At 42.5% G+C, this 27,990-nt stretch overlaps 1 protein-coding gene across 1 annotated transcript; it reads right to left on the bottom strand.

Annotated features, from left to right (window-relative positions):
- Window positions 1–27,990, bottom strand: LOC134620295 (uncharacterized). The gene is made up of 8 exons (XM_063466375.1): window positions 27,577–27,990; window positions 25,673–26,116; window positions 19,697–20,134; window positions 16,366–16,785; window positions 12,421–12,861; window positions 11,610–12,008; window positions 9,994–10,419; window positions 1–638 (listed from the first exon to the last, which is right to left on the bottom strand). The coding sequence occupies exons 1-8, from the start codon at window positions 27,888–27,890 to the stop codon at window positions 221–223; spliced, it is 3,300 nt and encodes a 1,099-aa protein (XP_063322445.1). The 5' UTR covers window positions 27,891–27,990; the 3' UTR covers window positions 1–220.

Here is a 27,990-nt window from a genome sequence, read left to right as displayed (position 1 = left end):
TTATCACTCATAGAGAAGACCTTTTTCTTCTTTAAATTAGATCTTATGTAGAACCATCACTATCATCCAGCTGTGCTTCACAAATTTAAGGTGCTTCTTAAATCTTTCTCATGAAAGACAACGTGAGTTTCTTATCATGGGTTACAGTGAGGATGGCCTTATTTGAATTACAAGTTCCTTCTTTCCAAATCATTGGTGACTGGGCAAACTTCTCACTTCACTATGAGGAGCCTGTCTGCTTCACTTCTTTCTTCCCTGATTGGAGTTTCAGCACTTTCCGGAGGACAGAGGTCTTTCTCTTTGAGAGTTTTTTGGACCAGACTGCAGGAGCTGACTGGAAAACTGACTGTAATGATGGAAGGACACTCAAACCTGTTTTAGTCTCACAGTCCTTCACATGGGAGTACAGATCCAGCAGGAAATCACACTGATATTTCTTCATATGATCAAAATTAACAATATAATTAATATCACCATGCATGTCTCTGTGATTAAAAGGGAATGTTTGATATGTGCACACTGATGATAACAGCTCCAGTATCTTCTCTCCTGTCTGCTGTTCTCTCTCTGCTGCTGCACAGAACAGATTCCCAAAGAACCTGACTTTTTCATCACAATCTGACGTCCAAGCATCAACACTGGAACAATAAGAAAGAAACATTTAGTGATCGTGAACCTATATGCATGTTACACCACAAACATAACTACAGTTCTTATGTTTTTTTCTTGCAGACATGCTGATGGATGACAGCATTCCAGCTCTTGTTCCGGTTAGAAACATAGCTATGTGTGGTGTGATGCACATGGAGTAACCTGTTATATTGCAAATATAATGCATATTGTTTGGATGTTTTCAGGAAAAGAGAGATTATCTCATTGCATAAGATTCTGCAGTTTTTGAGAGCAGGACTTCATGGTGTAGTTTAGCCTTTATACATGTACTGTTTCATGTCCACTTTAATGTCCATGTGCTGTCCTGACAAACTGATGGCGAAGGACCTTTTAAGCCTGACTTAACTTTATGCAGTGCATATCTGGACTCACATAATAACAAGGTCATACACTGGACCTAGTTTTGTCGGTTTCAAATTTGAGAACTAAACTCAGTCTTGACCTGTAGCTTTGTTAAACCTCACACTCCTGCACAGTGTGTCAAAGAGATACAGATCCCTGAGATCCAGCCATTTTATGAGTAAAGTGATACAGGGTGTTAAAATAGAGTTTATCTATATTTCATTTTGCTAATAGTAGATCATCTTTAATCAAGGTATAAGCCAAATTAACATGATGAATAAGCAATGCAGTTTGAATAACGAAATTATGCTAATGTTGGATTTTGTGTGCGTTGGGATGATTCAGCTTCAACCTTCCCAGATTAGTGTCTGTGTATGGCAGACTAGCTACAGGAATGTGCAGGATACAAAATGTATCTTCAACCAATCAGTTTCCTGAATGAGAGAAATAATATTAAGTATGTTGCAACTGATAAACACAGAATCAAAATTTATATGCGATTTTGCTGAGAAGTAATCCTGCTTAACACTGAGCAGAATATAATCAAGTATATATTTAACCAATAGAAAGAACAAAATAATATAATCAATGAAATGATTCTAATAACAGGCCTCTCACTGACATTCTGTAGCGAGTGGCTTGTTTGTGCTAAAGATAGTCTTGAAGGCTGTGTGTGAGGAGTACAGGATGGGGGAGTAAGTGAGAGAGACACTAAGGGGACACTAATATTAAGAAAATCTCTGACTTTAACATGTACAGTTTAAAAGAAGAAGATATTTTGTAATAATAAATCCTATTAGTAAAACAGCAGAACCTAAATGAGACATTCAGTAAAGTATATTCTGTCACGGCGGGGTATGTTGGAGTGATTTTGTTAAATTTTGTCATTGTTGTGCTTAAATTTGTAAACCTTTTCTTAAACTGCATGTTTAGATATTCTTCTGTTCTCCTCCCCCACATGTAGGATGGTATAGTGTTTAACTACAGGCACGTTCCATCTAAAGGTTCTGGTTTCCTTATCTGGTGAAGGATGTCCACTCCCGGCCATTTAGGGGCTCGCCTATGCTTGTATATGGTGAACCATTAAAGTTAAGCCATATACTAATGTGGGGAGATGACCTGTGGATAACTAGGAAATGTGGTTAAACAGTTGTAAGCATATATTGTGTGGCAGGAAGTCACGTATACAGAGACACATACATACATGCACACACACACACACAGACACATACACATTCATTCACATGCTCGCACGCACGCACACACACACAGTGCCTTAGTTTTTATGGCACGCCACAGGGGTTTAATGGTGGGGGGGGTTGTGTAACTGGGTTGAATAAAAGACTGTGAAAGGAGGCTGAAGTTTGGAGTTGGCTATAGGTGTGCTTGTGTTAGCTCTCTGAGCGCAGTCTCCCCTTGCAAGTAAAACGTACGAGTGGCTCTTGTCTGCTGTTTGCAGTCTCTCGTGGTCTAATTCCAGCAGGGTCGCATGTTTAGACCCAACAGGGTACGCCAATGTGTTTGTTAAACGGATCCAAGAGCAGACACTGCAGGAGTTGGAACTCAACTTTAAAACAAAAAAGCGAGCCTTTATTTGGGCTGATGGTGGAAACAACATAAACGCTAAGGTGAAAACAGAAAAGACAACTAAACTGAGAACAGAATATGAAAACTGTGCAGGCTATGATAACTATGACATGACATAACTGACAACCTGACAATTATTGCACTAAAACACACAGACTAAATACACAAGGGGTAATCAGGGGGGAATGGAAACACATGAGGAAACAGCTGAGACAAATGAACCTAACGACGTCACGGGGGAAGTGAACCTCAACACAATGACAAAGACACAGTAGACTCTTTCTAAATAAACCATGAAACACTGATAAAATACAATATTCAAGGAATGAAACTAAAATACACAAAACACTGGGTCGCAGACCCAGTACAGTGACATATTCATATGTGACTGAGTATTAATATGTGATGGAATTAATGACAGATCATGTCAACATAGAAAAGAAAAAAAATAATGAAATTAATGTAATGTTTTAACACTGGTTTAAATCATGTACGTGAAAAGTCAGAGCGAGAGAGAAGATGATAAGGTGTGGCTGGATATCAGTTGATTGGATGTCTAGATACCAGATATCATCTCAGGAGACGTGAAGTCAAGAAAGACAGGGAGAGAGAAGGACCAGGTATAAAAGTTTTGTGGAGAGAGTGAAGTTGTTCTTCCCCTTGTCTTCTGTGGGATGAGCACAGAAGATCTAACAGTTCACATTTGGATCAGTTTGTTTCACAAACTCTTCTCATTTTGTAGAGGGCATAGCAAACACGGCAGTTTGTCTTGAAACAACAACGGTAATCTGCACATTTTGACTTTTTCTCAAAATAGATTTTCAACTTCGATCTCGACATTTGAAATCATTCTCAAAACAACAATATTCACTTTGACTTAAGGGCGTCTTTTACTTCATTTGATTTCATTACAAATGTGGCTTCCTTTTATCCCTTACACAATACCCAGTCCATATGAGTATAGATATCTAGCATAATGTTTTCCCCCCATTAAGATCTGATGTGTTTTTAAAGTGTTCCTTTAATTTTTTGGGCAGTGCATTTGTTCTTTACTTATTCTCATTCCATTAAATAAAACTACTTTATTTATGCCTGTTTGGCCTGTTTAATCAGATTTTATTAACTGAACCTTCCCAGTACACTACTGGTCAAACGTTTTAGAACACCCCAATTTTTCCAGTTATTTATTGCAATTCAAGTCATTCAAGTCCAATGAATAGCTTGAAATGGTACAAAGGTAAGTGGTGAACTGCCAGAGGTTAAAAAAAAGGTAAGGTTACACAAAACTGAAAAATAATGTAAAGCTGTTCTGCAGCAATGGAGCTTGATCAAGCCTTGAAAGCTGGTGCTACTGCTTCCTACAGGTGTTCCAACTTTTCCGGATTACTTACAACCCCCTCTGTCTGCATAAAAGAAGTGTTGGAACACACTGTGGTACCATACCCACGTGAGTATCAGTTGAACAGTATTGTACTGCAGAAAGTAGTGTGTTGCCACAAAAATGGCGAGAAAAGGAAAATTAACAATAGAAGAGAGACAGACCATCATAACACTTAAAAATGTAGGTCTTTTGTTCAGAGAAATTACAAAAAAGTCAAGGTGTCAGTTTCCTTCACCATCAAAAGGCTCTCAGAAACTGGGGCAAACTCTGACAGGAAGAGGCCTGGCAGACCTAAAGCCACAACTGAATCAGAGGACAGGTTTCTGAGAGTTAACAGCTTGCATAATAGGCGGCTCACAGGACAAAGAGCTTCAAGTACAGCTTAATAGTGGTTGTAGTTAGCAAGTCTCAGTTTCAACTGTGAAGAGAAGACTTCACCTGAGCTGCAGGTTCGACAGGATGAGTTGCAGCAAGAAAGCCATTGCTAAGATGTCAGAATAAGACAAAGAGGCTTGCCTGGGCCATGAAACACCGCCATTGGTGTCAGGGTTTCTGGGTCGTTGACCCAGTATTCTTAGTTCATGTTCACTGTTTATATTCTGTCTGTTTCACTTCCTGTTTTATTGTGTTAACCTTGGTCCATGTGCATTATGTTCAGTCCTCTTCCCATTAATCATTAGTTCATTATGTTCAGCTGTGTACTCACCAGTTTCTAATCACTCCTCACTTAGCCTGTGTATTTATGTTCCTCAGTTCAACCAGTCCAGTGTCGTGTCATTGATGTTTGTATGATGTTCTGGGGATGTTCCCGTGATGTTATTGTCGCTTGCATGTTCAGATCAGTCAGCCAGCCATTCAGTTCTTCACCCAGTCAGTCATTTCAGTTCCTGTTCTGTTCATCCAACCTACCTCAATAAACTCCACTATCCTGCACCGTGAGTCCAGCGTTTGGGTCATCTCTTCCTCGCCTCCACAAACGCAACGCCTGACAGAATGACACGACCCGTGCCAAGAAGACACGCTTTTGACCCAGCGGACTCGGACCTTCTCGAGCGGCAGGATGCAGCGCTCTCCATTTGGGCGGAGAAGCTCAGGAGGAATCAGCGGCTCTTCTTTGAAAGGGAGCACGTCTTTGAGGGGACTCGTCTGGCTCTGGGCGGGCCTCGGAGACGCCGCAGTCCTCCACCGGCTGCCTCACCTGCACCGGAGCATTTGCCGCGGAGAGTGGGCGCTTCACGCCGCGCTTCGGCCGCGCCCTCTCTCGCCGCTCCGCTCCTCGCTCCCACACCCGCCGCCTCATTCGTCGGCTCTTCCACTTCGCCACGGCACAGCGGCTATGCCTCCCACCTCGGCTCAACGGAGGCTCCCGCGCCGGAGGCTCAGCTGTTTACCCCGCCCGCTTCCTCTTCCCGGAGAAAGCGGCGCACACGCCGTCATAAATTGGACTATGCTCAGCAACTCCCGGTGGTGAGTTCCAGTGACTGTTTTCCACACCCTTCATCCAATTGTCCACTCCAACTGCATAACGGACTCCTTTCTGATTCATGGGGAACTTCCCTCCTAGAGGATGAAGTGGACTGGGAGGATTTGTTCTGCTCTACTCCCCCAAAGACTGTAAATAGTGATGGCAGAAGGACCAGAATAAAACCCAATAGACCAGTCAGTATCACTCACCCAGTCATTATTTCCACTCCCATCAGTCAGCCTACACCCACACCTGTGCCAACTCCCAGGAGGAGGGCAGCTGCGACCCAGTCTACCTCCACACCCGCTCCTGTTTCTCGGGTGGGGGTGACTGGTGTCCAGCCACCTCCCGTGCCTGTCCCAGCACCTAGGCTGAGGGCAGCACGAATTCAACCTGAACATCCCAGAGGCCCAGCCGAGGCTCTCCAGCCAGTGCCCTCATGCTCACGAGGCTCGGAAGAGCTAGCCTGCTCACCAATCAGTCCACCACTTCATCCACCGCCTGACCCAGCCTTTCACGCACTAGCTCTATCCCTGGTTAGGCTAGCTGAGGTGTCCCCTGCTCAGGCGCCAGCTCTATTAGCCCAGGCTGTAGCTTTATCTCCCTCACTAGCCCAGTCTATAGCTCAGTCATCAGCCACACCAACCTCAGCTCCGTCGTCAGCTTCGCCTACCTCTGTTCATCCCTTAGTATCCCCAGCCCAGTCAGTTCCCTCACCTGCTGTTCAGCCTCCAGCCCAGTCAGTTCCCTCACCTGCTGTTCAGCCTCCAGCCCAGTCAGCTCCCTCTCCTGCTGTTCAGCCTCCAGCCCAGTCAGCTCCCTCTCCTGCTGTCCAGTCACCTGTAGCCCAGTCACCCGCTCTCGTCCAGTCACCTGTAGCCCAGTCACCTGCTCTCGTCCAGTCACCTGTAGCCCAGTCACCTGTTCTCGTCCAGTCACCTGTAGCCCAGTCACCTGTTCTCGTCCAGTCACCTGTAGCCCAGTCACCTGTTCTCGTCCAGTCACCTGTAGCCCAGTCACCTGCTCTCGTCCAGTCACCTGTAGCCCAGTCACCTGCTCTCGTCCAGTCACCTGTAGCCCAGTCACCTGCTCTCGTCCAGTCACCTGTAGTTCAGTCACCTGCTCCACTCCAGTCAGTAGTCCAGCCTCCTGTCCAGCCTGCTCCTGTAGCTCAGGCACCCGTAGCTCAGGCTGCTCCTGTAGCTCAGGCACCCGTAGCGCAGTCAGCTCCGGTCCAGTCAGCTCCTGTCCAGTCAGCTCCCGTAGCTCAGTCTGTCCAACCGCCTCCAGTCCAGTCTGTAGTCCAGTCCTCTCCTGTCCAGTCTGTTGTCCAGTCCTCTCCTGTCCAGTCCTCTCCTGTCCAGTCTGTCGTCCAGTCCTCTCCTGTCCAGTCTGTCGTCCAGTCCTCTCCTGTCCAGTCTGTCGTCCAGTCCTCTCCTGTCCAGTCTGTCGTCCAGTCCTCTCCTGTCCAGTCTGTCGTCCAGTCCTCTCCTGTCGTCCAGTCTGTCCTCCAGTCCCCTGTAGTCCAGTCTGTCCCCCAGTCTCCTGTAGTTCAGTCTCCTTCTGTCCTCCAGTCCCCCGTTTTCCAGTCGCCTCCTGTCCAGTCAGTCCAGTCGCCCCCCGTAGCTCAGTGCCCTGCTCCCCAGTTGCCTCCTGTCACCCAGTCACCTGTCCTCCAGCCTGTCCACTCAGTTCAGTCTGTCGTCCAGCATCCTGTTATTCAGTCATCCATTCTCTCACCGTCTGTAGTCCACTCTCCTGTTCGGTTCCCAGACCTGCAGCCACAGCATCCAGAACCAGCTGTGAGCTCTCCCGCACCTCAGCCAGGGGTTCCCGCGCCCGCTGGCCCGGCCGCACCTCAGCCAGGGGTTCCCGCGCCCGCTGGCCCGGCCGCACCTCAGCCAGGGGTTCCCGCGCCCGCTGGCCCGGCCGCACCTCAGCCAGGGGTTCCCGCGCCCGCTGGCCCGGCCGCACCTCAGCCAGGGGTTCCCGCGCCCGCTGGCCCGGCCGCACCTCAGCCAGGGGTTCCCGCGCCCGCTGGCCCGGCCGCACCTCAGCCAGGGGTTCCCGCGCCCGCTGGCCCTGCCTGTCTCCGGCCAGAGGCTTCCGCGCCCGCTGGCCCTGCCTGTCTCCGGCCAGAGGCTTCCGCGCCCGCTGGCCCTGCCTGTCTCCGGCCAGAGGCTTCCGCGCCCGCTGGCCCTGCCTGTCTCCGGCCAGAGGCTTCCGCGCCTGCTGACTCTGCAGGTGTTGCTTTGCCGTCTGCTGCGCCTGGCCCGGCCTCGGCCTCTGCTGCTGCTACGTCGCCTGGCCCGGCCTCTGAGGCCTCTGCTGCTGCTACGTCGCCTGGCCCGGCCTCGGCCTCTGAGGCCTCTGCTGCTGCTACGTCGCCTGGCCCGGCCTCGGCCTCTGAGGCCTCTGCTGCTGCTACGTCGCCTGGCCCGGCCTCGGCCTCTGCTGCTGCTACGTCGCCTGGTCCGGCCTCGGCTTCAGCTTCTGCGTCGCCTGGTCCGGCCTCCGCTTCAGCTTCTGATTCGCCTTCTGCCTGGGCTTCTGATTCGCCTTCTGCCTGGGCTTCTGATTCGCCTTCTGCCTCGCCTGGCCCGGCCTCGGCCTCGGCCTCGTCCTCTCCTTCGCCTGACCGCCACCGTCATCGCCAGCGTGGTCGCCCACCGGACCTCCTCAGCGGCCGCCGCCGTCTTCCTCGCGGCCGCCCACCGGACCTCCTCAGCGGCCGCCGCCGTCTTCCTCGCGGCCGCCCACCGGACCGACTTCAGCGTCGCCGCCGTCTTCCTCGCGGCCGCCCACCGGACCGACTTCAGCGTCGCCGCCTTCTTCCTCGCGGCCGCCCACCGGACCGACTTCAGCGTCGCCGCCTTCTTCCTCGCGGCCGCCCACCGGACCGACTTCAGCGTCGCCGCCTTCCTCGCGGCCGCCCACCTGAACTGTCCGGGCTCAGCCACTGGCCGCGTGGCCGCCCACCTGAACTGTCCGGGCTCAGCCACTGGCCGCGTGGCCGCCCACCTGAACTGTTTTTGTTTCGGACTCCGTCCCTCCGTCCTGGGCCCCCTCCGCCCTCCCTGTTCTGGTTTTTCGTTCTTTTGGCCGTCGGGTGCCGGCCTTTGAAGGGGGGGGTACTGTCAGGGTTTCTGGGTCGTTGACCCAGTATTCTTAGTTCATGTTCACTGTTTATATTCTGTCTGTTTCACTTCCTGTTTTATTGTGTTAACCTTGGTCCATGTGCATTATGTTCAGTCCTCTTCCCATTAATCATTAGTTCATTATGTTCAGCTGTGTACTCACCAGTTTCTAATCACTCCTCACTTAGCCTGTGTATTTATGTTCCTCAGTTCAACCAGTCCAGTGTCGTGTCATTGATGTTTGTATGATGTTCTGGGGATGTTCCCGTGATGTTATTGTCGCTTGCATGTTCAGATCAGTCAGCCAGCCATTCAGTTCTTCACCCAGTCAGTCATTTCAGTTCCTGTTCTGTTCATCCAACCTACCTCAATAAACTCCACTATCCTGCACCGTGAGTCCAGCGTTTGGGTCATCTCTTCCTCGCCTCCACAAACGCAACGCCTGACAATTGGACTACTGAAGACTGGAAGAATGTATTATGAACTGATGAATCAAAATTTGAAATCTTCGGTTCATCATGCAGTATCTTTGTACGCTGTCGAGTAGGCGAAAGGATGGTTCCACAGAGTGTGGCATCAACTGTCAGACATAGAGGAGGAAGTGTGATGGTCTGGGTCTGTTTTGCTGGATCCAGGTTCGGTGACTTGTACAGTCTGAGAGGCAACTTGAACCAAAACAGCTACCACAGCATTCTGCTGTGCCATGCAATACCCTCTGGTATGTGCCTAGTTGGTCAGGGGTTTATCCTAGAGCAAGATAAGTCTTTAACAACAACATAAGTCCAAGCTATGCCAGAACTACCTCATGAAAAAAGAACAAGATGGTAAGCCTGAAAACATGGAGTGGCCAGCACAGTCTCCAGACTTAAACCCCATCGAGCTGGTTTGGGATTAACTGAACAGAAGAGTAAAAGTAAAGCAACCTACAAGTGCCACACATTTATGGGAACTTCTGCAACAGATATGGGAAGAACTTTCTGGAGAATATTTAATTTCTCTTGTAGAAAGAATGCTACGGTTGTGTTCAACTGGTATATCTGCCAAAGGTGGCTACTTTGATGAGTCAAAAGTGTAGAATACATTTTGGTCTATAAATTGAGTTCATGATTTATTTTTTAACTCCAAATGCTTATTTGTGCTATGCTTAAGACATTAAACTGCATAATTTTCAGTATAAAACTGGAAAAAAATTGGGTATTCTAAAACTTTTGACCCGTAGTGTATGTAAAAGAGCATTCAAGGCAAAAAGGAGCTGAAAAACAAATGCAGAGGATTGCAGTGTTTAAATAGGTTACAATTTCCCTCTTTAAATTTGTGCAATAACATTAGAATTGATCAAAGTCAAAATATTCCTATAACTTATTTCTGAGCACATCTGAGTTAATCAAGAAGAAGAAGAATGTGCTTACCTGAGCTGTGAGATATAAGGCAGACACTGAAGGAAACTCCTCAATTCACTCTCTTCATCTGACCAAGCTGTTAGACTCAATTGTTTCTTCTCTGATTGGAGTTTCAGCACTTCCAGGAGGATGGAGGTCTTTCTCTCTGAGAGGTTTATGGACCAGACTGCAGGAGTTGACTGGAAAACTGACTGTAATGATGGAAGGACACTCAAGCCTGTCTCACATCCCTTCACATGGGAGTACAGATCCGGCAGGAAATCACACTGATACTCTGCAACCCTGTCTCTCTCATGAACAGGGAATGTTTGATATGTGCACAGTGATGATAACAGCTCCAGTATCTTCTCTCCTGTCTGCTGTTCTCTCTCTGCTGCTGCACAGAACAGATTTCCAAAGAACCTGACTGCTTCATCTGACCTCTCAGGATCAACACTGGAACAATAAGAAGGAAACATTTAGTGATGATTTGATCTGAGCTGCATAAATACAGCCACACACTACTGATGGACTCCATCTTGTCCATGTGTGTCCTGTATATAATGAAACCTAATTTTAAAGCCATCTTCCATCAGAGTATCATACTCCCATATAAACCACAGTTTCCACCTCAGCTTCCCCTCCAAAAGGGAAAGCGCTACCTGCTGCTGCTCATATAGTTCAGAGTCCGCTGGGTCCATTCCATGTTCGCTAGTCACAGGTCTTGTCATTCTGTCATGTTCATGTCATGTCATTTGGGTCCTGACACCCTTTTCCAGAAGATCTCTTTGAGTGGTTTTATTTTTAATTGAATCTAAAAAGCTGCATCTAAAAATTATTACCAGATAAAGTTGTTGAATGCTGCCCAGTGGCTCTCACCCTAATAGTCATAAAGTGCTTGGAAACACAAGGGACTCCATTGATGCTACTGGGATTCTGCACTGGTACACCAAAAGGAAAAACTGCTCCTGAGATGATGCCATCTCATTGGTGGTTCATACAGGCATCACACATCTGAACAATAAGAACTTGAATGTATGTATGTTTCTTGTTCTTGGAGTTCACTTCAATACAATAATTGGGTCCTTCTTAACCACACTTACTTCCTGGTTAAGAAAGTCATACACTATTACAACAGATGTGTGGTGAATAGTGTCTCCTTAATCACTGTGTGACACTGTAGCTGGTCTGTGGCAGAAAAGAAGGCTCTACTGAGGTGATGAAAGCAACAGATGACTGCTGGCAGCAGCCTCCTCACCATTACAGAAATCTATACCAATGGATGCAAGAAAAGGGCTTCTTCTATTTGTAAGACCTAGTCATAAGACCCTACTCACTTGGCACACACAGACTGAGGAACAGCTTCTTCATGGAGCGTGTAAGACTGTTGAACACTGGTGGTGCTCTGTCTTTGCGTCTCTGCAGCTCCAAGCCAAATGTCAAAAACATGAGAAACCACTGTAGATGCACTATACACAGTTCTTTTGTTTTGAAAATTTTCTTATTTATAGTAAATGACACAGTCAATATGTTTTTGGTTTCTTGTTCCTCTATTTATTGCAACTAGGACCTGAAGACAAAATTTAATCCCCACCTAAAGACGTGTATTGGATTAACAGTAAAAATTATCGAATACTTGAATTTACCTGAGCTGTGAGATATAAGGCAGACACTGAAGGAAACTCCTCACTTCACTCTCTTCATGTGAGCAGCCTGTCAGCTCCACGTGTTTCTTCTCTGGTTGGAGTTTCAGCACTTCCAGGAGGATGGAGGTCTTTCTCTCTGAGAGGTTTATGAACCAAACTACTGATGGGAAAACGGACTGTAATGATGGAAGGACGCTCAAGCCTGTTTCAGTCTCAAAAGTGTACGTGTCCATTAGAAAATCAAGCCATTTTTCTTTCAAAGTGAATCCTTTGTATCTGCACACTGATGATAACAGCTCCAGTATCTTCTCTCCTGTCTGCTGTTCTCTCTCTGCTGCTGCACAGAACAGATTCACAAAGAACCTGATTTTTGCTTCATCCGACCACTCAGGATCAACACTGGAACAATAAGAACAATATTCATTAAAATGAAAAGCAAATCTTAGTATTTTGGCAATAATAAATTCCCTTTTATTTATGTCCCGTTACCTTGTGTAATCAAGCTAATATTTCTTTCTAAACTGATCATACATGAACACAAAAATGGTATTTAAGGTAACAAAAAAGACAAATATACAAAAATGCAGTAGTGTATAGAGTCCAGTGTTTCCCTTTGAAATTAGGCAGAGCTAAATATTCAGCTCTGCCTAATTTATTGTATTTTTTTTTAATTATTTCTATTTACAGGACAAAGAAATGTCCTGTAAATAGTAAAAACTTTACAAGCCTATCAGCATTTAAATAGTTTTAAATATTCCTCTTTGATTTTTGCTTGCTTTGATGTTTTTCAAACTTAGTACAATTCATTTACCTGAGCTGTGAGATATAAGGCAGACACTGCAGGAAACTCTTCAGTTCACTCTTTTCATGTGAGCAGCCTGTCAGCTCCATTTCTTTCTTCTCTAGTTGGAGTTTCAGCACTTCCAGGAGGATGGAGGCCTTTCTCTCCGAGAGGTTTATGGACCAGACTTCAGCTTCAGCTGACTGGAAAACTGACTGTAATGATGGAAGGACACTCAGTCCTGTTTTGGTCTCATAGTCCTTCATATGGGAGTACAGATTCAGCAGGAAGTCACATGGATCCTTGTCCCTTTCTCTATTACCACCGCAAGCCCTAATACCTCGGAATATTTTAAATCTGGACAGTGATGATAACAACTCCAATATCTTCTCTGTCTGCTGTTCTCTCTCTGCTGCTGCACAGAACAGATTTCCAAAGAACCGGACTGCTTCTGACTTCCGCGGATCAACACTGGAACAATAAGAAGAAAACATTTAGTGATGATTTGATGTGAGCCGCATAAATACAACCACACACTATTGATGGACTCCATCTTGTCCATGTGTGTCCTGTATATAATGAAAGTCCATTTTAAAGCCATCTTCCATCAGAGCAGCTGAACATTGTTTTTAGACTGTTACTGACTCAAAGAACACAACACAAACACCTGTGTGTGAAATCACTGCATAGTGAAAATGACAGAAAAGTTACCAATAAAAAACAGGAAATAACTAAACAGGGGACCATCACAGATGGAGACTCGACAACATACGGGGAACACTGGGGAAGCAGGGTAAACTAAAAAATGGAATATCATAAACTTGAACAAAAGCACAAGGTAGAAAATCACAACACAAACTAGGAAATAACTGAAGATAATCGATAAACAGAACTCCAGAAGTCCAAAAATCTAAAACCTCTGGGGCACAGACACAGCAGGAATAACAACATAAACATAGTAGATGTTGTGGAACAACAACATCTACACTTCATATTTTGTACAACAGCAGCTTCACCTTGCTGCTTAGATTATACACATGGAAATCACACTTATTCTAAACTACACCTGCAGGTGGAGACACAAAGTGACGACTCTTTGCTGTCTGATTTCTTCATCTATTTGTTTTCATATAAAAAAATGTTTAGGGCACCTAAAATAATTATTTTCTTCTTTCAGCTTCTCCCTATTAGAAGTCAACATTAGCAGATCATTTCTCCCTATATCACCCTATTTCTCCATCCTCTGTTACACCAACCCTCTACATATCCTCCTTCTATACATCCAAGTTTCCTGTCTTTGTTTTTTCTCTTTTCCCCTTGCAGCTGCATCTTCAACATCCTTTGTCCAATATATCTATTATCCCTCACCTGCAGATGTCCAAAGAACTGGTTCATCCCAAAGACAAAACTCCTATACACAAACTGAGCAATGTGGTGTATGCTGTACAGTGTAGCGAAGAATGCTCAGACCTCTACAATGGAAAGACCAAACAACCACTTCATAAACACATGGCACAACATAGAAGAGCCACTTCAACGGGACAAGACTCAATGGTTCATCTGCATCTAAATGTCAAAGGTCACTCTTTCGAAGATACCAATGTTCACATTTTGGACAGAGAAGACAGATGGTTTGAAAGAGGAGTGAAAGAAGCCATTTATGTCCACTGTGAGGGACCATCTTTGAACAGAGGCGGTGGTTTACGACCAATGTTCCCTCTAATTTTTCACGTGTCTGAGCGAACACACAAACTCCCTGAGCGATCCCTTGGACCACTGTGAGCGACATCAGACGTGTGCAATGTGGTCACGCCAGCATTGAATCCATCCAAGTTACATGGTTTATTAAGATAATCAAATTACAGCATTTACATTTATGTTAGACTACTTTTAATTAACTGCTTTAGCCCACTTACAATGAAAATGTAAAAAAAAAAATCTTGTTCATGACCTGTGTAGTATGTTAACACTATTGGAATTAAAAATAACTTGAACTCCAATTTTGAAAACACAACTTTCTTTCTTTCTTTTTAAAAAAAAGCTCTGACATGCATTATGAGTCTGTGGTCTGGGAGAGAGTCCTGTAACTCTCTGTCTGCAAAATACAGTATATAATGACCAATGCTGGGCAATTAATTATATAGTTACTTCTTTAAAAAAGTAACTCAGTTTGGCAAACAACAAAGTTTTTTTGCAGCTATTTTTTTTAATGCAGCCAAGGCATTTTTAAATAAACATTTCAAACTATTTACAGAACAATCAGCTGTTCTGCATCAAATCTGATGCCACACAAATTATTTGTGCCACTCCAAAAAAAAATTTCTGTCCACTATTAGATAAAGTAGAACAGCAGCCTGATACCTGCAGGCCTGACAGCAGTAGATGTATCACTCCTGTAACATTCAGCAGTCGTCTCACTGTTCTGACACACACAACAAAACTATTGACTACACTACACACTAACTACACAAGATTTGCGCTAAACGTCTCAAATCACTCACATCTCAAAGCACCGCCGTCACTCCTAAAACTTCCCCCAGTTTCGTAACAACTAGATGTCATGTTGCCATATCATTTTTTGATTGGTCGACATGGTACTTTTTTGGACGAATAGGAAAGGTGGGAGGAGTTTGTTTTTGCTCACATGCGGAGAGTGCTTTCGAGCCTTTTTCCTTATAAAACGCCGTTTTACCGTTTCTTCCCGCAGTAAATATAAACAACGATAGTATTCAGGAAGAAAACCAAACATTGCAGATATTTTTATCATAACTCTGGTTTTACGTGGCCTATCAAAACAATTTAAAAACTGGTATAAAGTCCACACTTTTTCCGTAATTGTTCCGTCTGTCCTGCTCACATCTCCAATGGTTGTACACGTTTCATTAATGTGGCTTCACTCCACATCAGCCACGCCGCTTTGCTCGCTAAAACACTGGTGTCGGCACATAAGTAAGCTGTCATAGCCTGTCAACCACGTTGATTTGCTGCGTATATACGAATGTAAATCGCATCATTGGCTGGACTATGGGATAAGGTGGAATCGTTCTAATCCCATACGGGAGCAGCCAGTCACTTACTGACTAACACTGCAAAACAGAATTGTTAAAGTATTAATTTTAATTTCAAATCAGGTTAGATTTTTTTTTTGTGCGCAACACAGATTTTCTGTGCGCAGAGACCATGCCAGCAGTGCGCAATTGCGCACGTGCGCAGCTTAGAGGGAACATTGTTTATGACACCAACTGTCTGCCATCTATAATCCAGTTTTGAGATCCCTTCTCAGACGCCTTAACGCCCACTCACATCCTGGGCCATCTGACCTCAGGAAATCACATGATAGGGTGGGGCTAGGTTTCACAGGGGGTTCACCCGAAACTTTGGCTGATTGTGACCCACACCCGTTTTCATGTGGCTCATGTGATTAGGTAGAGGATCATTAGGGCGTCCATGACCCCCTTGGGGACACTCCCATAGGGCTTAAAATCTGGTACTCTCCACCAGTTGCTATTAGAACTGAAGAAGCTTCTCTGATGAGAGGTGAAACGTCTTCAAGAAACCTAAATAAGTCCAGACGCTTTTCTTTCCAAGCTCCTTAGACTACAATGACCTGGATGACTGAGAACCTTCAAAGACACATTCTAGCTATTGGCATTTTGAAACTAATAAAATAATTTATGTCCTGTTACCTATAATCAGGTTTTCTAAAATGATCATACATGAATGGATATTTGCAGTTATAAGGCTCAAACAAATGTGGTGATGTAAACAAGACAAAGTTTTGTTCTAAAATGGGCCAGAGTTCTATAGCCCCAAATCAATAAAGTCACAATTTGTTAATCCAAAGAACTATCATAGAGATAACACAAATTGCACAACAATATCAGCATACATGGAGCTTAAAATAGTCATCAAACTAATTTCAGAACACATCTATTCTTATATAGCGTTAATCATGTAAAACTATAATTCATTTACCTGAGCTGTGAGAGATAAGGCAGACACTGAAGGAAACTCCTCACTTCACTCTCTTCATCTGGCCAGCTGCTCACATGCACTTGTTTCTTCTCTGGTTGGAGTTTCAGCACCTCCAGGAAGATGAAGATCTTTCTCTCTGAGAGGTTTATGGACCAGGTAGATGGTGCTGACTGTAAAACTGACTGTAACAACGGAAGGACACTCAAGTTTCTTTTAGTCTCATAGTCTTTCATATGGGAGTACAGATCCAGCAGGAAGTCACATGGATATGGTATCAAGTACCAGTGACCAAAAGGGAACATTTCATATCTACACACTGACGATAACAGCTCCACTATCTTCTGTTCTCTCTCTGCTGCTGCACAGAACAGATTCCCAAAGAAACTTCCTTGTTGGTCATCCGACCTCTTAGGAACAACACTGGAACAATAAGAAGGAAACACTTAGTGAAGATTTGATCTCAGCTCCATAAATACAACCACATACAGTTACTGGACTGTAACTGTCATTTTATTTCCTGTCTGACTTTGTGTTTTACTTTGAGAGATCTGCACGAGTCTCTGTATTGTGTGTGATCTCCTAATGCGCATTGGTAATAAAGGTATTTTGTATTGCAATAAGTGTGGTGTTTTGTGTCCACCCCAGAATCAAAAGGATCGGGGTGCGATAGAGAGAGGATCACAACAATATGTTAGGCTATACCCTCTCTATTTTTGATAATTCTACGCCGGTGGAAACCCAAACCAAAGACACATTAAGAGGCTCTAATGCCTGTGTCTCAATCTTGCGGCCCATGTCACCTCTACTTGTGGCTCGCATAATGACGTGAAGAAATATTTTTTAAAATTATTATTCAAAAAATAATTTAATATGAAGGCAATAGGCAGATTGTTACAGGCATAGGCCTAAAGAATGTAGCCTCATGGGCAGTGTAGTCTGCAGGGAGAATGGACTGCCATACCCGTTATGTGTCTGTGAGTGCGAGGGAGGGAGAAAAAGGGAGTGGAAAAGTACGAGTTGTAACTGAGCAGAAACGGGAGCTGGAAGCATGTAAATATAATAATAACCACTGCAGCCAAGAAGAGTGCCTGACGAGCCCAGTTGTAAGTAAGCTATTAAGACTCTACTGTACACTGTGTTCGTGTTTTCCTCCGAAACACTACATTCAGTTGGAGCAGCCTTTCAACGTCTCTCTCTGTCTCTCGCTAGCAAAGTTGACCCAGACAACAAAGTAAAGCTAGTTTTCGGCTAAGAGCCTGACACGGAACCCGACGTATTAGCCAGAGGTCCCTTTACAATGGTTTGGAGCTGCGGACTTGTTTTATATATGCGCGGAATAGTTTTCTATACGAGATCGCTGCAAAAAGTGCAGCCTTATCTAATGTCCACTGTGAGATTATTATACTATCTTATGCCACGTTATACCTTTAATTAAAGATTGTGAAATCATTATGTAGTTTTAGTTTGCATTATACTCCTGACTTAGAAGAAGGTGACAACTATTAGGTTTATTAGACTGATTTGTATTACATTATACTGCTGATTTATAAGAAATACTGTTTTCAGAGAATCATGGCCTTATTTGTCTGATTAGAAAAGAACAGAACATACTGCACAGGAAGCCAAGGTCATAACTTAGGCTCACTGAGAGAGAAAGAATGTGGATGTTTAGGTTTTATGACTTTGGAGGGGGGCTGATGGTATAAGAATGTGAGAAACGGTCAGACACTTCGAGATCTGGCGGACACCCTCCTGTCCACATCTCCCGTCCGGATGGTTAATGCTCAAAAGTGTTGTATGGAATAATGAGAATTGTATGGAATAAAGAGATTGTTGATTGAGCATTTATACACCGAGTGTTGTTCTTCCTTCAGCCCAAAGATCAAAGAACTGGGATATTTAACACCACCCTACTGTTACTCATTTTATATTAAGATTTAAAAATCTAGTTGGTATTGGTATGGCGAGTAACCTTCAGTAATAGTAATAAATCACATTCATGTAGTTGTAAAAACATGCTAATATATTAAGTAATCCAAAGTATTCAGAATACATTACTCTCACTGAGTAACGTAATGGAATATGTTACAAAATACATTTTGGGGCATGTATTCTGTAATCTGTAGTGGAATACATTTTAAAAGTAACCTTTCCAAGACTGCTGCTAGATTGTGTTGAGGTTTTTTATGCAATAAAACATCTGTCTCTACAGTGACACATACTGGCCACTTTTGCTACTGTAACAGTAATGAAGGCAAGTGCTGCACAATTCTATACAAGGTTACCTATTATACCAGACTATCAACAATTACAATTAACGTGTTCTTGAGAGTGAAAAACAGGGACAGACAAAAGTTGAGAGTAAGCTGTTACTGTTGTTAAGGTTGTTGTGCTTGAGGGGGGGTTGTTTTTTTACAGAAGGAACAATATATCAGTTTCTAGCTGTGCATACAACAGGTAAGTGAGGATGAAGTCTGGTAAAACATCAAATACATTACTTGCTATTTAAAGTACAAAACATAGATGGTTCAATGCTAAAATTTCTGTCTGTTTTATTTTCTTCCCTGCAAGCAGGCTGTTTCTTTCTCTCTGCTGATACTCTGTAAGTTAATGGAGTTAAACCAGCAGTGTATTTTTCTATCTCATCTTTGTGATAGTGATAATTCAACAAAGACAGCATTTGTTTAAACTGCAGTTTGGATCGTGAACATAAAAAAAAATAAAATAATAATGATGAGCGATGTATACATGCGTGTATAACCACTTGTCATGAATAGAAGCAAAACTGAACAGTTCAATAACTGCAAGTCCAAGGTATTTTTTATTTTGTGGTGTCCAACAGGTTCTCATTCCAACAACGACTGTGACAAATCGTCGGTATGTTACGTGTTCAGAGGCATGAGAGCAGGTTCGCATGAATCTATAAATGTGTTAAGGTTATGGTTAGGGCTGGTTTTCATTCAACTGAAAACTGCGAGTGTTTCATAAGGATGTGGACGGGTACCTTCTGCGTTACTATGGGACGCCTAGGGGCATGACAAATCAGGTTGTCCTTTGTTTGGTGCATATAGAAATGTAGCTTCATAACTGAGTTGAATCTTTTTGAATAAATAATTTTTTTCCAGAAACCTACTGTGCAGTTACTTTTCTCCTGTAATTGGAATTACTATTGGTTCCCCCCTCATCATCTAATCTTTTTATGGACTCAAAAATGATGGAACTATGGCCACAAGTCACAGTATATAAGTATAATACAAATAATGAAAAATGTATCAACATTTAAAAACCTATCATGTTCAACTCATTTCACAACACAGTACTATTCATTTACCTGAGCTGTGAGATATAAGGCAGACACTGAAGGAAACTCCTCACTTCACTCTCTTCATGTGAGTAGCCTGTCAGCTCCACTTCTTTCTTCTCTGGTTGGAGTTTCAGCACTTCCAGGAGGATGGAGGTCTTTCTCTCTGAGAGGTTTAAGGACCACTCTTCAGGAGCTGACTGTAAAACTGACTGTAAAGATGGAAGGACACTCAAGCCTGTTTTAGTCTTGTAGTCCTTCATATGAGAGTACAGATCCAGCAGGAAGTCACACTGATATTTCACAATCATGTAGCTCTCATTAATAGGGAAAGTTTTATATCTGCACACTGATGATAACAGCTTCAGTATCTTCTTTCCTGTCTGCTGTTCTCTCTCTGCTGCTGCACAGAACAGATTCACAAAGAACCTGACTGCTTCATGAAGATCTGACCTCTCAGGATCAACACTGGAACAATAAGAAGGAAACATTTAGTGATGATTTGACCTGAGCTGCATAAATACAACCACACACTACTGATGGACTCCATCTTGTCCATGTGTGTCCTGTATATAATGAAAGTCCATTTTAAAGCCATCTTCCATCAGAGCAGCTGAACATTGTTTTAGACTGTTACTGACTCACAACACAAACACTAATCCTGTGTGTGAAATCACTGCGTACTGAACTGTAACTGTCATTTCATTTGTTGTCTTAGTTTTTCAGTTATTTTGCTAGATTTCCCCATATGTTGTGTCAAGTTTGAATATATTAGTATATAATTTAAATTAAATACAATAACATTTTATTTATATATGTAACATAGTTAAAAAAGGTCCAAGTTAAATCCCGCTACATGGGACAATGGTACCACCAAGTGTTGCAAATGTCTGCATTGACTATGAAGGGCAAAGAATTGTGGGTAATCCTCAGAGTGAAGGATTCCCGCAGAGGTAACGAATGTGTAAATGTCACGGACAAAAAATCATGTTACTAGTAATAGAAGTTGACGTGACTATTTTTGGTTAAATATCATTTGCTGTGGGTTACTTCTAGGGCTGGGTATCATCACTGATTTCTAGAATCAATTCGATTCCGATTCACAAGGTCCCGATTCAATTCGACCCATGATATGATTCGATTCAATTTGAATTGGGGAAAATTTGCCTCAGACAGTCAGAAATATTATAATTCTGATCATTTATCAGTCCATATCCATATTTTTATATCTATAAAAAGAAAGCTGACACTTGTGAGACTTTATCAAAGGAAAGCATCACAGCAGATGCATTTGTGTCAAAGTAACTGAGCACAAAACACAGAAAAACATGAAGGAGATTTTCCTGGCCTGACTTTATAGCAGATAACCACCTTAAAAATATTCTGCAGTAGAACAAAAACTGAAGAAAACCATAAATCAACATATAAACATTACCTGATGCTGATGAAGTGAAGCAGAGCAAAGTTACAGAGGTTTAGAGCTAAGCATTTGTCAGAAGACAGTTACATTTAAAAAAAACAAAAAAACCCCAAACAAAAAACAGTGGCCAACAGCGCTGTACATGGTAGACTGGTGGGTAATAAGAAAGCGAATGGGTATCCGCGTACATGCCGTCGGGTGAGAAAACCGACATCTCACTGATTCTGATGCGTCGGCGGTCCGCGCTTTGTGTTTACGTCTTTGTGCAAAATCCTGCTCTCATTTACTGTTTTAGCTGTCTGGTGGTTGTTGAAATTTTGTGAGGTTTAACCTGAGATTCTGGCGTTTTGGGCAAAATAAATTTATATTTAAAAATTTCACGATTCTAATGAATCGATATTGCGTTATTCACGCTAGAATCGATTTTAATCGAAAAATCGATCATCAAAACCCACCCCTAGTTACTTCTGTCGTCCTTATGTTGGGTTAGATGTTCATTTTCTGTGAGACTTCTTTACTCTGGAGTATAGCTAGCTAACTCTTATGCCGCCTTTTCACACAGGGCTCACAAGAATTAAAACCATTCTACTTTGTTGCCCTTTGTCATGACTGCAGATATGTGACATGTGCACTAATGTTTAGAGTATGATTCACATTGTTTTATGTACAGGCCTCCTCTTTGCATTTTTATTATGTGTTAATCTCCATGTTCAGAGTTATGAAACAAAAAGCACCATAAGCCAGTAGGTGAAATATATTTTAGTATGTTTCTGTATTCTTTTCATTCTGGAAATATAAGATGCAGATTAGTTCTGTTAACCACTATACAATCACACTGCCAACGTATTCAACAGAATGTAAATATATATAGTAAGGGTAAAAATTGTGGGTAATCCTCAGAGTGATGGAGGTTTCCTGAAGAGGGCTCACGCTGATTGTCTACGAGAATTAAAACCATTCTACTTTGTTGCCCTTTGTCATTAATGCAGATGCTGAATAAAAGGGGACGTTGCCACCAAATCGACCCAACCCCGTTCATTCATTTAAAGAACCTGAGAAGACATAACACAGAGGTCATATATAGCACCAAATCACAACAGCAGTTGCCTCAAGGTGCTTTATATTGTAAGGTAAAGACCCCAAAATTGACATGGTCTGGGTGAGCTAACAGTATTTGTCCACTGTGTACCTGTGTTCTTTGGTATCCACCCTTGGGCTGAGCCCACCTCATCCCACCTGCTCAGTTCACCTGAACCTCCGCAATCAGCAAGACGGTATTTAAGACTAGCGTCGCCATCCCTTCTCTGCCAGTTCTTCAGCTTACTCATTATGTTTGTGTTTTATGCCAAGATTGTTTGTTTACCTGGTTCTCTTTGTGCTTTAGCGTTTTCATCACACCACCACTCAACTCCTCAGCTTTAGTAGGACGATATATCATTAGACTTGGGACCGGTGATGGACATTAGATTAACTGCGGAATTTGAATGCATTTCTTCTCCCTAAACCAAACCACAACAATCAGTATGTTCATGCGGCCTTCCCTCACCAGCTGGAAGCTCCAAGGCCGAAACTGGAACAACAATTCTCCCAGATTACAAGACTGTGTAAGACTCTCTGCCCTATCCTCCTACTTCCTCAAGGTCACCTGCGTTGGCTAGGGAATTGTTGACTTTCGCTTAACTGGGTGAAAGGGCGCTCTCTCTTGAGTTGCATATGGGATACACACACATACTTAACTAAAATAATAATCCTCTTGTAACCAAATTTCTTTCAGGAAGAGTAAATCTGTGTTCTGTGTAGATCAATTTTTAATTCATTCGTGACTTAGAAAAGAGAGACCTAATGATTAAGAATCCACATTTCACTGTTTTACTCTGTGGTGTGGTTATAGATACTATATTGTTCTTTCTTTGCGATTTTTTATGTTTAAATCGTTTTTTGCTGATTTTTGGTTTGTTTGTTCTTTTTGTCTGGCAGCAGACAGTCTGTAAGAGGATGGGGTTTGGGAGGTGATAACAGGAGAGAATCTACTGACAGGTGTGTAAGACTGCAACTCTGCTTCCTGTTTTATTTTAAGAGCTGATTATCTTCTGTGTCTTGTCTATATTCACTTCCCCTGTCTTGTTTTCAGCTGTCTTGCCTATTCTACTCATTACCGCTAGGGGTGGAGCCAAACCCGAATAGGGTATTCGGAAAGGCACAAATAACGTGTTTTTTACGAATAGTTATTTTGAACAAATATTTAAAAAATATTTGTATTCGGGAACAAGAAAAACTCTATATCAAAAAGCTGAGTTACCTTATGAGACCGCAGTGCTTGACCGGATGAGTGAGTGACGTGTGAAAGAGGTGACTGACAAAGGCTGCTCCACACAGCAACAGAGAAGGCTCGGCTGAGCGAAAAAAGACTGAACTGCATCACTATTTTTGTTGAATAGATTTTTTTGTACCTTAACTGGGTTCCCGAGGCAGTTTATAACTTTTGCGAAGATCGGGAGATTATTCCATTACGCTGCATTACTGATGACTGCAGTCGGGTCTCTCATGTTCGTTCTGTTTACGTAGCTCTGTTAGCTCGGTAATTTACAAATAGGCTGTTGACAGAGTAACGTTAACGTTCGGTTTAAAAGGTTAAAACGATGCTTGTGTAGTTGTGTCGAATTTTATGCACGTGTGGGAGTTATATGGTTCGTTTAAGTTTGTTTTGCAGACAGCAAGATGTAGGCTATAGACTAATTAACTTTAGCATAGCTTCCCGTCACTCATTAACTTAGCTGAAACTCCCCACATGGATTTGGGCAACCAAATAAAAAAGAGTGTTGCTGTGTGGAAGCATTTTACAGTCAGTACTGCAGATGAAACCAAAGTGATATAATGTGTGCAAAAGTCAAATCAGCAGAGGCAGAGATATCAAACATCTGTCAACATCTGCTATACATAATCACATGCACTTAAAGCATCCTCTCCTGGTACTGTCTGCCCACCAGCACCAATTCATCATCACAGCCTTGTTCTGCCCCTGCAAGTCAGTTTTCCTGTCTGTTCAGTGTCCTCCAACAAGGACGGGTGGTGGAGTTCATAATGTTCACAATGGTATTTTATCAGTTATGGTAAATGGCCTGTATTTGTATAGCGCTTTACTTAGTCCCTAAGGACCCCAAAGCGCTTTACACGTTCAGTCATCCACCCATTCACACACTGGTGATGGCAAGCTACATTGTAGCCATAGCCGCCCTGGGGCGCACTGACAGAGGCGTTGTTGGTTTAACCATGAATGAGGCAATGGCTGTTATGTTATTTTCTTTTCAATTAGGTTCCTTGTTACATGTTCATTGCTGGATTTATGGAAAAACATCAGCTAATATTGCATATCCATAATTATTATAATGGATATAATTAAAGAATACTTACACTATAACGTTAATTAGAAGTGTAATGCAAAAAACCTGGATCTTTATGCCTGTTTTGAATTTTACTCGAATACAAATACAAATACTTTTCCCCCCTCAACAAATACAGATACAAATACTGCTTGCTTTGCACATCTCTGATTACCACTTAAGTGTATTGTATGGTCCCGCAAATGTGTCTATTTGCATATATATTTCCATGATAGTGCACAGAGAGGAATTTCCACCCTCCACAGACGTGCTTCTGTGCAGTCCTCCAAAATCCTTTCTGCACTTCGCTGGAAGCAGATGTAGATTGCAGTTTTTATTATGGTGGGTCTTTACCTTACAATATGAAGCGCGTTGGGGGGCTGAATTGAATTGAATTGAATTGAACAGATGAACTCTCTGTTTGCCAGATGCTGAATAGCTAAAAGGTTGACCAGAATAGGGAAGGGAGCAACAGTGGAGTTCACTAGGAATGGAAAATCAGGAACAAAAACTTAAAAGATAAAAAATACAGCAGGAAAAGCACAGACAAAGGCTACAGGGAACGTGTTTCATTGTTTTTAACACTCAATTTCACTTCAGCTCTTTGTATGTTATAACATATTTTTCTCAGCAGCAGTTCACAGACCAACAACAGCACAAGCCAGAGTGGCCCACAGACCAGTTGTAACACATACTTTGCACACTACCTTCCATTGACAACAAAATTCTCTGCAGGTAAACAGGCCATCTCATAACTCTGAATGTGCAGATTCATAAATTTCACTTCAGCGTGTTTATTAAAAGCCCTGTCAATTCCGTTCTATGTCTCACCATCTGTTCAGTCAGGTATGCAGTTTTGTGTTTTTTCTGTCTGCTGTGAATTTTGTGGACTTTACACTAGCTGTAGTTAATGTCTCACTATATTGTTAAGTCCTGTTTGTCTCCTGAGTATGCATTCGGGCCCTTATACTGCAATTTTTCTTCCTTTCTTAAATGCGTGTTAATTTAAAGATAAAAAGCAACTGAAAAGGTAAATATGCTGCATCTGAAATAAAACTGAAAACCTGTGTTCATGTGTAAATATAATAGTGATGGCACAGAAATATAACAGGAATATTTAAAATCAGAAAAGAATTGATGGAACATTGGAAAAAAAAAGATTTCTTCTCATGTAGAGTTGATCATGTAGAAGTCAGATTCGTTTACCTGAGCTGTGAGATATAAGGCAGACATTTAAGGAAACTCCTCACTTCACTCTCTTCATGTGTGCAACCTGTCAGCTTCACTTCTTTCTTCTCTGGTTGGAGTTTCAGCACTTCCAGGAGGATGGAGGTCTTTCTCTCTGAGAGGTTTATGGACCAGACTGCAGGAACTGAAAGAACTGACTGTAATGATGGAAGGACACTCAAGCCTGTTTTAGCCTCACAGTCCTTCACATGAGAGCACAGATCCAGCAGAGAATTGCACTGATATTCCTGTTCTTTACAGTCATGCAAGTTTATGTTTTTTAAAGGGAATGTTTCATATGCGCACACTGATGATAGCAACTTCAGTGTCTTCTTTCGTGTCTGCTGTTCTCTCTCAGCTGCTGCACAGAACAGATTCCCAAAGAACCTGACTGCTTTTTCATCCAACATCTCATGGCAAACACTGGAACAATAAGAAAAAAAAAAAACCATTTAGTGAAAATATTGCTGATGAGATGAGACATGTAAATTGTAACTATTCTATTACTACTACTGATATTCTATCTGCAGGTAGAAACACAAAGTGGTGTGGACTGAAATACACCATGAAATTCTTCATTGAATTTTGTTTTTATATATGTATGTGTTTGTATGACTCGAAGGCAGCACAATAAGAAGAAACAAAACAAAACAATAAAACAATGTGAAAAACTGTAAAAGGTGCGTTTGACTTTTTTTTGACAAACACAACAAAACACAAAGGAAAGAAAAATTCAGAGGCATCTAGTTGTCATTAAAATATTTTCAGAAATCTATGCTGCAAACATCATAAATTACGAGGCCGCGTTCCCCTACATGAGCTGGCTTTTATTAGGTAAAATGATCAGTACCTGTACGTGGTACCAAAGATATTGCTTGTGAATTTTCTTGATACTGAATTGATACCAAATTATCAATTTCACACAACTAGCAGCAAGGAACTAAAGACTCGTGAGAGCAAAATGTGGAGCATGGAGTGAAGAGAATGTGGACCCAAAAGCAAGAATGGAGACGGAGTGAGGAGATGAACAAAAAGCGAGCTTTTATTTCAGGGCTTAACAAAACTACAAAGAAAAGGCAGAAAGGGAACTAACAAAACCTAAACTCGGAAAAAGCTAACACACTAAACACTAAGAATATGAAACATGGAACTCGAAACCAGAGACCTGAAAAAACTTTGGAGATATGAGGGAAGACAAACAGACGAACCGCTAACAGGTAAAGGAAGGCAAAGGACTAAATCCACAAAGGAAAACAAGGGGATGGAAACCAGGAGGGAAACACAGCTGGGACTAATCACACACACAAGACAGGGAGGAAGCAAAGCAAAATACACTAACACAGGATACGGAATAATCACAAACCAAAAAACCAGAGACTCACATTGAAACTGAACATAAGGAACAGATGGAACAAGAAACAACTGTGAAACAGATGAATAAACATTGAGACAGAACTAAACCTACACAAGGGACATAACATACTACATGCAAATCAATTTATCACTTTAAGTAGTATTTTTTTTCCCCCAATTTTTGGTTGATATGTCTCTAAATCCATACAAAAGAAACTACCAGAAAAAATTGAGACTGTTTATTTCTTCTTAAGTGAGCAAATTTACAATTTTAAAGGAGGATCAAATAAATATTTCCTCCACTGAAACTAAAATAGGACACAATGGATAATGTGGATATCACAAAATTGTGCAACTATGAAAAAAATAGGAGAGTCATAACACTGGAATGATGTCGGAATCCATGGAGATATGTTTAGAACTTTTCAGAGCCTATCTTTTCTTAGTTAAAGTTATTAAAGAAGTTTAAAATATTCGTCTTTGATTTTTTCTTGCTTTGATGTTTTTCAAACTTAGTACAATTCATTTACCTGAGCTCTGAAATATAAGGCAGACACTGCAGGAAACTCCTCACTTCACTCTCTTCATGTGAGCAGCCTGTCAGCTCCACTTCTTTCTTCTCTTTTTGGAGTTTCAGCACTTCCAGGAGGACAGAGGTCTTTCTCTCTGAGAGGTTTATGGACCAGACTGCAGGAGCTAAGTAGAAAGCTGACTGGAAAACTGACTGTAATGAGGGAAGGACACTCAAGGCTGTTTTAGTATCATAAGAATACAGGTCCAACAGGAAATCACACCATTTTTCTTTCAGAGGGAATGTTTGATATGTGCACACTGATGATAACATCTTTGGTATCCTCTCTCCTGTCTGCTGTTCTCTCTCTGCTGCTGCACAGAAAAGATTCCCAAAGAACCTGATTTCTTCTGAAGGTTTTGACCTCTTGGCA

The sequence above is a fragment of the Pelmatolapia mariae genome, linkage group LG23, assembly GCF_036321145.2.
Source record: "Pelmatolapia mariae isolate MD_Pm_ZW linkage group LG23, Pm_UMD_F_2, whole genome shotgun sequence".
NCBI lineage: Eukaryota > Metazoa > Chordata > Actinopteri > Cichliformes > Cichlidae > Pelmatolapia > Pelmatolapia mariae.
The sequence above is the reverse complement of the archived record's forward strand: the minus strand, read 5'-3'. Positions and strand labels throughout refer to the sequence as shown.

Excerpts from the sequence above, each read along its gene's own strand:
- LOC134620295 (XM_063466375.1), bottom strand. The coding sequence starts at position 27,890 with ATGTTATCATCAGTGTGCACATATCAAACATTCCCTCTGAAAGAAAAA. Across the intron at positions 20,135-25,672 it reads CCTTATATCTCACAGCTCAG|TGTTGATCCTGAGAGGTCAG; the intron begins GTAAACGAATCT and ends TTATTGTTCCAG. Across the intron at positions 10,420-11,609 it reads CCTTATATCTCACAGCTCAG|TGTTGATCCTGAGAGGTCAG; the intron begins GTAAATTCAAGT and ends TTATTGTTCCAG.